Source organism: Falco naumanni, chromosome 12, assembly GCF_017639655.2.
Source record: "Falco naumanni isolate bFalNau1 chromosome 12, bFalNau1.pat, whole genome shotgun sequence".
Taxonomy (NCBI): domain Eukaryota; kingdom Metazoa; phylum Chordata; class Aves; order Falconiformes; family Falconidae; genus Falco; species Falco naumanni.
The window spans coordinates 13,171,532-13,183,232 of NC_054065.1; the positions used below are offsets into that span (position 1 = coordinate 13,171,532).

The window sequence follows — 11,701 nt, forward strand, 5'->3', positions numbered from 1 at the left end:
TTTCACTATGTGGCACAGTGCTATTAAATGTTGAGACCGAATTTAAATTTGAAGTATCATCTTATCTACGTTACCTGGAGTAGTGGAGTACAAGGGGATCCAGGGCTCACCTCTTCCATGGGCAAGGTGGATTCCACAGTGGGGAGCATGGGGCAGATAACACGTCAGGGTTAACTGGTTAAAAATGTGGAACAGCTCAGCACTTCGGTCTTCAGACCTTCACATAGGGACAGCAATGCAAGGCCAAGGTAAAGAGCTTTCCCAGCACAACAGGGAGGGGAGGTGAAAGGACAAGGTACAGCCAGCCGCCACTGCCACCAGACCTGTGCAATCGGCTGAAGGGCCTGAAGCTGGCCAGACTCCGGCTGGCTGCATCCCCCGCACCCTCTTCCCCGGCTTCCCCAGCGCAGCTATTTCAAGGAGCACTCTGCCCCAATGACCCTTTACTTGCCACGAGCACCAAGTTTCTCTTCTCAGCTCCATATAAAGGCAGTTGTTTGGCTCCTGGATCACAGCTGGCCCTGAAATCAATACAGTAGCATTTGCCCACTACTGTGCCAAGCTTAGGAAGCTGGACAACAGCCAGTCTCGCCAACAAACATCACGTCTGAAACAGTCCTGAAAAGCAGTCCAGAAGGAAGCTTCTTTCTCTGGACCGTTACATCTGAACACAGCCTTTGCACTACTCGGAGAACACGATTTCCTGAGGTTGGTCAGGTGGAGAGCATACGCTGCACCTCAAACCTACCCCATTCACCTCCCCTTCCTACCTCTTTTTCCCTCTTCTCTGGCATACCCTCTTCAACCACACACCAGTGAAGTTGAAGGCCATCATGCTCTCCCAATTCTGATTCCTCCTAAAGACTTTTCTTAGCCAAAAATGTAAAAACTAATCCTTCTATTGAATGTGCCCAAGGCACCAATAACTCATTGTCTCTCTCTCCTACTCCATTACATGTGAATCTGTTTTGCAGACCCCAGTGTCATTGGGCCAGGGACTGTGCTTTGTCTCTTGCTCCTGAGGAACTGGAAAAGGCAGAAGTAGGGAAAAGAGAGCATAAGTGGTACAAAACAAGAAGGATTTTCATGTTCTCATTTTAATGATGAGAGACAAAATTAACACCACCAGAGCAGTAAGAGCAAAGGACCATTTCCCAAACACACTGCAGATGTTCTGTGAAATAAACCAACCTCCTTTTGGAGAAAAACAAGGTATTTCAACATAAAAATTAGTTGATTCTAACTCTTAAATGGGAAGAGAGACTCTTGATGAACCTCAATTTTTTCACATTTCACCATTTTCTAGGACCATGGAACAGACACTGTATGAAAGGATATAAACAGGATTGCCGGAGACCTTTCTTAGCTTTCACACAAAGTTGCGGGCAATGGCCAACACTTTGGAGACCTTTCCTTCTCTCTGTCGCAGGATACAGGGTATTGGTGTTTTTATTCTAGTCCCTATTGGATTTCCGTTGTCTTCTATCAGTACCACATTGTTGGAATCAAATCTAGGTGTCATGGTGGGGCCAGGCATCTTGTGCCCTACAATTAAAGCCTTCTTCTTTTCTCCTTTGATAGCCAGAAGGATTGTATCTCCTACTTTGCCAACTCCGGTCTTGTTATACACGTGGATACATTTTGGTGGCCTGTGGTACGGCGTGTTCCCCAAGGCACTGTTGTCCACCACTCGCACACGGGTGAGTTTCTGTATTGCTCGGCATGCTCCAGTGATACTAGCAAAAGACAGGAAAGAATGAGAGATAGATCCCCTCAATAATCCTTGGGGAGCAAGGGCAAACCCAGCACAGGAACTTGCCATTACACAAACCACTTGGAAGTTGTCAGCAACAAATATCTACCATATGGGTGACACACTGACTGCATTCAATGTGCTCTTTGAAAGCCAGATGCTACTTTGGACTTTGCACACTCTTCGCTAAATGTCAAACACGAAATGTTTCTACTTTGAAACTACAAAACTGTTCTACTTTGAAACACGACAAAAAGACGACGTGAAGAGCAGCTTGCATTTACTGGGCTTTTTAGTAACTGCAGGTTATTCCATTAAAGTTTAATTTATAAGTAAAAAAATGTGCTTGCTTCTGCTACAAACAGCCTACAGGAACCTAAGACTCAAGTTGGGCTCTTTCAAACTTGTACATGGTCCCCAGCAATAAGGACTTTTCTGAACTGTCTTCTTTTCAGTAAAGTCTATGAGGGTCTCCCATCTTATTCCACTCTCAGCAAAACCTCTGAGGTCCTGCTGTGGCCGTGCTAAGCTGCCACCACCCAGAATCTAACAGATCACCACCTTCCTCATGTGGGAGGAACCCAGAGAGACACCATCTCTTCTGTACCTGTTTGTTCTGTGGGATTATCAGAAGTAAGAAACAACAAAAATTAACTGTGCAATACTAAGTTGTTAGATCTGACTCTGATTATGTTTGGGAACACCAGGAATAAACAGAAACAATTCAACCTCCCTTACAGAAACGGCTATTCTTTTATCCAGTAAGCTCAAATGCAAGTGATTTGTCACTCCTTTTCAAAGGATGCTCAAACACAGACCATCGGAAAAGCAGGAAGATCCTTTGTACTGCTAAACAACTGCTTTGCAGTATGGCACTAGAAACATGCTGGCCAGATAGCTGCAGGAATGCAAAGCTGGCGTCAGCTGAACTACTCAAATAGACAGCATATGGAGTCAACCTAACTGTCCATTTTGTTTTGCAGAGCAGAAGCATGTACAGCAAATAAAGGCCAATGGGGACCATCAGCCTTTCTTGAAGATGAAGGACCTGTATTTGCAATGCCGCTTAGAAGAGCAAGCCATCTCCTGCTTATCAAACATGGTGTGAATGGACATCAATTGAAGCAGACATCTTTACACACAGTAAGGGAAGGCTGGCTGGGTCAGTCTGCGTTAGTCTGACTGCTCCAGAGGTCGTGCTGACTTTCAAGATTTTTTTCTCACAGCAGAGGCCTACCCCAGCTTTCCCCTACAAGAAGACATCCCTCCTCTCTCTCAGAAAGTCACTCACCTCTGCAAGCAGCCACCCCCTCCTGTCCCATCCCCTGGCAGGAACTGTGGTATACTACACTCCCTATCCTTTGCCTGCCGGCTGCAGCTGCACAACAGGGAAGGCAAAAGGGAGGAGGCTGGAAAGGGACAAGAGTATTGTCACAGGAAGGAGAAGGGGGAACCTAGGCAGGACCAAATCCACAACGCAGCAGTACCAAACAACTGTTAAGTGCGATTGCCCAGGTACCACTAGCCAAGAGTAATTGTACAAGGAGGTCTTTTTCTTTCCCCTTGTTTCTTCATTTCTACCAGAATCGTGGAGCAAAACACCACCACATCCAAAGCGGGCCCACCGCAAAGGAAAGGTTTCCCCATTCAGACTGGCGACATCCTGCAGTAGCACTGCACGCCTCTGTGGACTTTGCCTCCCTCTCATTGTCAGTGTATATATATACTTTATATGTCTACTGGCTGATGCTCTCATGCAGCCCATTTACAGAGAAAGCTGGTAAGACTTAGACACCTCCTCCAGAAGCTCCTGGGAATACCACACAGCCTAGCCCTGAGCATTGTCTTAAGCCCCTCTCTAGACCACAGTCATGGGAATGGCTATTCTCATCCTTTAAACTGAAGCCCTGACCCTTCAAAGAGTTACATGCTAGAGATTCCCCACACTTGCACCAAGTGTACTGTGGGATTACGCTCTAAGCTTTGCACAAGGCACTGTAAAATGAGGTCCATGAACATAAGAAGCTTTAAGTGCCTTGAGCCTGGAACAAGGACCTAAAGAAAAATAACAAAATAGACTCTGTTAAGGTACAAGGAAGTAATTTTTCAGGTTACTTTTGTACTATATAACTGAAATAATGAACTCTGGAATCATTTTAAACATGTAATTGGCTCTGCATCCGCAGGGGCTGGCTGACAATTTTTTGCACTTGGCTGAGAAACACAAGCACTTTCAACTTCTGCTTGCAGCCCTAGCATTGCCCTCAAAGGCCTAAAAGCCTCCTTACACGCATATGAAAATGCAGAGTTCAGACTGCCAGGGAACTGAGCATGTTTGGGTTCACTTTACAACCTGTGAAGGGACAAATGAGATATCTTTTTAAATTATACTATAATTTTTGTATTACAAATACCATAACTTATGTTGACCTACTTAACAGCATCTCTTCCAATCAGGAAACTCTATCAAGAAAAGAAAAGCAAAAGCAAGATTTGAAAATTACCTGAAATGTCGCTGGATCACTGTACCACTTAGATGGGTTAAGGATAGACCCAATCGTCTATTCAAGAGAGCCATTTGGATTCTGGTAACCCACTCTGCATAAGAAAAAAAGAGAATTATGCTCCGGAAAATGGTCAGAATTTGTTTTGCTTCCTTTGCCTTATGTGAATCACACACTAGAGCCTCAGCACCATTTTAAACACTGCAATCCACAGCACATGGAGTGGTAACAGCATCCACAACACGCTACAAAGCAGATCAACAACCCCTACCCGAATTCAGGAGACAATATAATTCAGATGCGTGTACTACAAAGCTGGATTCAGTAGCTTCTTGCACAAAGAGGTAAGGGCTCTTCTGCATGCACTGTGAATTATGTAACAACAAGCAGGTCTGAGAATTTCAGATGTGAATCAGTTTAAAGGCTGCAGTGACCAGTAAAAGCTACCACAGTTACTTGTAAAAGCTACCAATGCTACCTATAAACCAAGCAAAAAGCCAGAAATACTCTGCAGATTGGCATCAGTTTCAAGAAACCATTTGCCAGACAAGAAACAAGACAAAGCACCACTGGTGAGGGCATGCTCCCTCTCAGCATACACGAGGAGTTCAGCACCCTGTGTTTAGAGATCAGCATCATACCTCTGCCAAACTCACAGCATTAAGGCTGCCCACAAGAAACAGTTCCCTGTAACTTTATGGTGCTCGCTCAACCCAAACTGAACCACCACCCCAACTGCAGCAGAGCGAGGTTACAAGGGTAACCTCCGAGTTTACCACACCTTCTTCCCTAACTGCATCTACAGCAGTTCCTTAACCTCGTTCTGTCAGACTGATGAGGACCAGCTTGCACACGCCACCGCAAAGGCTTATCTGAACCTGGATCACTTTACCAGACATCAGTTATGGAGCAATGACCCAGGCAGCTATGCTGGCAGATCCAAGTGAAGGGAGAAAACAACACTTACTTAGACAGCCAGTCATCTTTCAGGCTGGTTCAGGTAGAGCTAAGGCTTTCCATCTGACTGCAACTACCACTGTGGGACACTGCTTGCTTAGACCGTGGCAGTATAACCAGCACATGCTCCGCTTCTCTCCTTTTCTAAAGTAAACAGAAATACACTGACCTCTTATCTCCCGTTGCCAGTTCTGATGAGCTTAGGACCTAACTGTAGCGGCACACTGTAAAGCCATTCTCTTATTTTAAAAACAAAGCTGACCTACCTTCTCTAGGGAGAAAAAAGTACCCACAGTGCCTTCCAACAGACAATGCCACAGCTGTTCTTATTACAACCAAGTAACGCCCAGGCTAAATCTTCACTCTCTCTTTTGTTTTTATTTTCCCCCAGTGTGCTTGCTTACTTGGAGATGTATGTAATTTTTAGGATCTGCAGTTGTCCAAGAGAGTAAGCGTTACCTGACAGCAAGATGAGAAGCACTGGAGATGAGCACCACAGCAATTTTGTAGCAGCACTCTCTGAGCAAAGCACAGGATACGTGGTGAACCACCTCATCTGTCGTACAGGCAGGTTTAGAAGAGAACAGCAACAGCCAAAGCTTACGTCTATTTGCTAAACAACGCTACTTTTCAGTAGGGTGGAAGATCTCCAAATGAGTTCAGAGCTTCCCTGCACTGCTCCCTTTCTGAAAGGAGACTCCAAGAAGGCTGTGTTTTTGTCACAGCTCCTTACCTAGCTGTGTGATCCTGATGAAAACAAGGCCCTGTGGTAGTTACAGCGCTGCTGGCAATCAAGATCCAATTACCTGGGCCTTGCTGCTCCTAGGATTTCTAAGCAAGTTCGACTACGTTGCCTTGCTGTAAGCCCACACTCTGCGTTGGCAAGGAGGCCAGCCTGTGTCCTGTTCTGCGCTCAGGTGTACTGTTTCCCTGCGTGAAACTCAAACCCAGTGGGTATTGCTCCTACTTCCTCCAGAATCGCACCAAGGCCTTGGATCCCCCTAGAAAACCTAAACAAGCAGCAGCAGCAAGTTGGCCTCTTTGCCATCTTTGCTGGACACTTTTTGGGGAGTCCAGCTGGCACTGTCATCCTGTCTCTATTCCCCTGGCAGGCACGGTGGCCTCGGTGACAGGAGAGGACAGGCCTGCTCATCCTCACCACTACATAAGACCAATAGGAGAGGTCTGCTGGTTTGTGGCAGGGCAGGCACAGGTGCACACTCTGTCTGCTGTCTGAGGGACAAAAACATCAGGATCAGCATAGCTAGATGTGTTTAAGGTCGCATGTCAGAGTCCTAAAGTGCTGCTCTAAACCCTGAACTCACTCCCCACTCCTGAGAGGGGTCATCATTTGTTTCTACCCCATGGCAACAGTGAAGGTTTGAAGTTACAAAACTACCAGCAGAAGCATCAACAGCATTAAGCACCCAAGAACTGTTTATTTTTCCAGATGACTCAGTAGCCCCTTCTTTCCTAAGAATTATTCCTCGGCACATTAAGATGTGTCACAAGCTAAGAAACTTCGTATGATTGATTATTTGGTATGAAGCATCCTGTTAAGAACTGAGTAAACAGGGGGGTGCTTCCAATTAGCAGGAAGGTTCAGGGTGGAGGGAAGAGAAGAATGCATCTGTGGCATGGAGTACAGCATTCAAGGGTGCAAGTGGGTTCACAAAGGGTGAATCACATCTTCAGCTATCCTAACATGCCAGCCTCCCTTCCAGAAACAACTAGCCAACAGTTTGGGCCTATCTCCAGGTGCACCTCAACCAGACCCAGTCCCAACTTGCTCCCTCTGTGGCTGCGATCTCCTCTGGCCTCAGTTTTTCCCCTCTGTGGAGTGGCTAATTACTAAACTAAACTCCAAAGGGCACAGAGGCCACTCTGTCATGTTGGCTGCTGCCACACAAACGCTCTGAGTTGGTGCCAATGTTGACGAGTCGCTATAAAGCAATGACAGCCATCAGCCACAGTGCAGCAGGCACCTCTCCCCTTCCCAGTGCCAATGTTGCCTCACACCAGTAGACCTTAAAAAGGCTCAGAGGAGGCTGCGCTTAGCACGGGCATGGGGAACACACATGACGTAAGTTTGCTTCTGGAGGCAGCTCTCCTCAGGCTGTCAGGTTTCAGTGCTTGGAGGTGTATGGGAAGAGTACCCCCATAATAACCCTCAAGTGCAGGAAAATTTGCAGGAGCTCCCAGAAGTCTGCTGTTGGTATTGCCCAACTGATACACGAGTGCACCCTGCAATACCCTGGACAGGCAAAACACCAATGCTGCTTAGTACTTAGCCACTAATACACTCCTGACTGAGGAATTATCTTGGAAGGGACTTCTGGAGGTCACCTAGTCCAACCTCCTGCTCAAGCAGGATTAATTTCCAAGTTGTTCATGCTAGGCAAGAGCAGTATTTAGGCAGACACGATCCTAAAATAAAAGGTCCAACACAAAGACAACTATTGATACAATGTCAGCCATGTGTAGCTGCACCAAAGCAGCAATAAAGAACCATGCAGAGAAACCTCTCTCCAAGTTCCTACCCTGCTGCCTGTAAATTCTAGAAGTCTCTCTATCTCATCACTAGAGAGACTAATTTCTTAAAACCAGAATCATAGAGATGCTTTGCTTCTCTCTGCTCCACACACCTGTAGCACAGACCTCAGGCAGGGTTCGGAGTAAGATTCCAAAAGGGGGGAGGAGTTTGTTAATCAAATATTCACTAAAATGACCCAATTTCTACTTCACTGAATAAGCCTGAGCATGCAATAACCTGCTGCAGCAAACAGTCCCTTCTCAAGGGCCCTTCAGCCTGACCCCCTTCAATGCAACAGACCGACATTGAATTCCAACAGCACACAACAAAGAAATTCTTCACCAGTTACAAACCTCTGGAAGTTATTTACCCATTGCACCATTTTCAAGTGCCATACCACAGCTACCACCTTCAATGCTTCTCCTTGAGATTAAAGAATTAACTTATATTTATTGCAATCTTGAGAGGTTTTTGAGTGGAGGAATTCTGGAAAATTTCATTCCAGCTAACAGAAGCAGGCCACATACAGTATTTTCATCAAACACGTAAACACATGAGTAGACCACCTCCGGGAGCTGATAAAAAGCAAGGACATCTTCCAGATAAGAACAACAGGATTACATACTCACTTTCAACCAACGTCAGGGCACACAGTACCAAGAAAGGAAGGCCTGTGCCCCCCCTACACACATTTCCATCACCTCCCTTATGCTGGCTCTAGCATTAATGTAAATTAGTCACAGTTTTCAACTAGGTAAGTTCCCTGATCCAACTCATCTTGCAGGTGCATGAATGCTGGTGCGAGGGAATGTGGCAAAACACAAGACAGGGACTTCTCCTTTCACTGCCAACCCCAACCCAGATTGACACTCTGACAGTATCTCCAGAGAAACACCAGGATATTTGTACAAGAAAAGAATCTCTTTCACTTCAGAAAAAATACTGATGTGCTTCACAAGAATGGTCTGTATTAATCTGCACTATTAACACAGCCATGGGAGCACTAAAAAAGTCTGTGTCTGAACACTCAAGAGCCCAGTGCAATGGCTCTGACCAAGTGTTTATCAGTGTATACCCCAAGAAACTGTCAAGGTGCCGCTCTTACCGTGCCTGCATCCTAGAGTAAACATACTTTTAAGTAGTGCTGTTACCTAGTAATTCAGTATTACTTTCCTTTTTAATCACAAGTTTCAGAAATGACACCTGCTCCCTGTATTCCCAAGATCTGTAGTTCCGCAACCATTCAGATATTTCTTTTTCTTCTTTCAGCTAGTAACTCATCCACACAAACAGGCTCCAGGAAAAGCCAATGGATGTTACAAAGAAAATGCTGAGGCCTACTACCCAAAGCCTGCTGTCAAATATACAAAATAAAAGAGAAAAATATTCTTCACTTTAATAGTAGTAACCTGACCTGCACAGTCCAACAGTAGGGGCCAACATTCCCTTTATTCTTCTAAAAGACCAAACCAGACATGCTCTAGGCACCACAAAGATTTGAACTGCATCTGTCATCCATCATTAAAATGCAGGAAATAAATCCAAGATACTCCATGTGATGCAAATACCTAAACCCCTACTCTGCCACTGCAGGTTTATTTATAGACCGTCTGTCAGGGCGAGCTACAAGAGCCAACTGTGAACTACAGGACTCAATACATTCACAGTTCTCCTCATAAAGGAAACAATGTGATTAAGGGCTTTGTGTACCTTAATGACAGCCAGAAAGGCAAAGGATTCACACAGAGGAATTAAGCCTTTACGAATTCCATTTATGAATAGGATTAGCTATTAAACAGAATATTTATTGATCCAAGTTACCAACAGAAACTCATTACAGGTACGTGTTAACAATTTTGCAGCAAAACACACTAACCTCATTTTCCAGATGACAATCACCAAAGGCAGATAAAAAGAGCCGAGTATCTTTAATGAAAACTTACTTTTGACATTTTACATAACCAGGTTCCAACTCTAAGGCACTTATGGCTCTTACCGTTCTAGTATCTGAGCACCTTAAAACATTCTATATATTTACATTCACAGCACTGTACTAAAACAGGAGGGATTATTCCTAGTGCAGCAGCAGGAAATTAAGCTACAGAGAGGACACCTTCCTGTGCGAGGTCAAAGGAAAGGATGAGCAGAGCAAGCACCCAGAAGGCCTGCGCTGGTATGGTCTGTGGGGCTGGAGGTGGAGCCCAGCAAGGTCCCTCCTTGTCTCGGCCTTCTGGAATTACAGGTGAATACAGAGAACTGCCCACACTCCCATAACTTAATGCTGCTATAACCTCTCAAATACATCTTTACTACTTCCAAAAAGTGTTGAGGTGTCAGGAACAAGACAATAGGTGGCAAGCCACAAGACCAGATTCTCTTCCCGGCCCTGACCTGGGTGACCGGTGACCAAATACCAACCAACAAGGTGTGATTACAAACCAGATAGCAGTAACCACGCTGGGGGGAGCTGTGGCAGGAAGGACATGAACAAGAAGGAAGAGGAGGGGAGCTGTGGCTCATCCCTTAAAAAAAAGAAGTCAGTAACCACTGACTGGTTGTTCACAGAACAAAGAACAACAGTGACTCCAGGCCTTTCTAATAAAGCTACACCAGAAAAGGATGCCCAATACTGACAGAACTCAGGCTTAAGAGAAACGTGACCTGCAAAGGCATACTCATGCTGCAAGGCAGGACAGAGCTACCTGCAGCTTTGCTGCAATAAGCCTCACTTCTAACTCAAACATTTCCCTTAACTCAGTTTCTCTCTGTCCAAACTAGACTCTCCCAGGTATGACTGGAGAAACTCTTGAACCAGACAAGTGAACACAGCTCAAATGAGCATCTGTGTCCTGCTTTTAAAAAAGCTGGATGCCCATCTGCTTTTACTACAAGGAGTAAGACTTTCATGCTCTTAAGAAATCTGTCATCCTGTCTTCCTCCCCAAAATGCCTCTCCTTACTCACTGAATCTCCAAAGGTTTTTTGGAGAATAACCAGCAAAGGAAGACTAGCACCCACACTTCCCGAGTCCCCATGACACACACGAGTAAATGCCATGCTTGTCAGGACACAGGAATTTTGGTCTAACTTTGCTGCATGACTGCTCATACCCACACAAGCCTCATCCCGGCAGTACAGCCCCGCACGAATCCTGAAGCAAAGAAATGCTCTGAAGGACACACATGCAGGACTGTCAGACCAGTGTTTTCCTCCTGCCCCCAGGCCAGACTGCTAGGGCAGGGGCCGAAGGCCAGTGGGGGCAGAGGGTGCTGCCTGCCAGAGAGGCAAGATGCCACCGGCCACCCCATCTGCAGTGCCCCGTGTGCAAGCGACACGTGGGCTCGAAGCCCTGCACAATCCAGGCTCCGGCTCCCAGCCGCTTTCCCAAGATGCCGTGACCATCTGCCATGCTGCTTCCAGCTCAGTCCCTACGCCGCCTCCAGGCCAGCGTTTTTCACTCTTTTTAGAGCCGCAACACATGCCCAGGGTTCAAACGTTTCAGGCCCCGTGCGCAGAGGACCACTGACGCCTGCAGACGACTCCCCGTGAGGCACGGGCAGCACGGCCGGTACCCGGGGAAGGCCGAGAAGGCCGCCCGCGGCCCGAGCCGCTCGGCTGAGAGGCCGGTGCGGGATCGGCGCCGGCTCCGGGGCAACGCCAGCACCCCCGGGAGCGGCCCGGCTCGGCGGCGGGGCCAGGCCGCCCGCAGGCCGCCCGGCAGGCCCAAGGCCCCACGACGGCGGCACCGCGGCCCAGGGGCGGGGCCGCCCGCTGCCACACGGCTGCCTACACCCGCCGCCCACCCCGCTCCACTGCCCCCCGCTCCCGGGACCGCCTCCGCGCCCCCCGCCCGCACAGGGCCCGCACCCCCCCGCCGCGCACCTCCGAGGGGAAACGCGGACCCTCCGGCCGCAGCGCCCGCGCGCATGCGCAGCACCGCCGCCGGGCCTCGCCC

At 47.3% G+C, this 11,701-nt stretch overlaps 1 protein-coding gene across 1 annotated transcript; it reads right to left on the reverse strand.

Moving 5' to 3' along the window:
- Positions 1 to 1,079: 1,079 nt before the first annotated feature.
- Positions 1,080 to 4,634, reverse strand: MRPL14 (mitochondrial ribosomal protein L14). The gene is made up of 3 exons (XM_040611781.1): positions 4,529 to 4,634; positions 4,258 to 4,351; positions 1,080 to 1,736 (listed from the first exon to the last, which is right to left on the reverse strand). The coding sequence occupies exons 1-3, from the start codon at positions 4,617 to 4,619 to the stop codon at positions 1,370 to 1,372; spliced, it is 552 nt and encodes a 183-aa protein (XP_040467715.1). The 5' UTR covers positions 4,620 to 4,634; the 3' UTR covers positions 1,080 to 1,369.
- Positions 4,635 to 11,701: the final 7,067 nt, after the last annotated feature.

Coding starts and splice junctions, on each gene's coding strand:
- MRPL14 (XM_040611781.1), bottom strand. CDS start 4,619: ATGCAGAAGAGCCCTTACCTCTTTGTGCAAGAAGCTACTGAATCCAGC. Junction 4,352..4,528: donor ATATTGTCTCCTGAATTCGG/GTAGGGGTTGTT, acceptor TTTCTTATGCAG/AGTGGGTTACCAGAATCCAA. Junction 1,737..4,257: donor GTGATCCAGCGACATTTCAG/GTAATTTTCAAA, acceptor GTCTTTTGCTAG/TATCACTGGAGCATGCCGAG.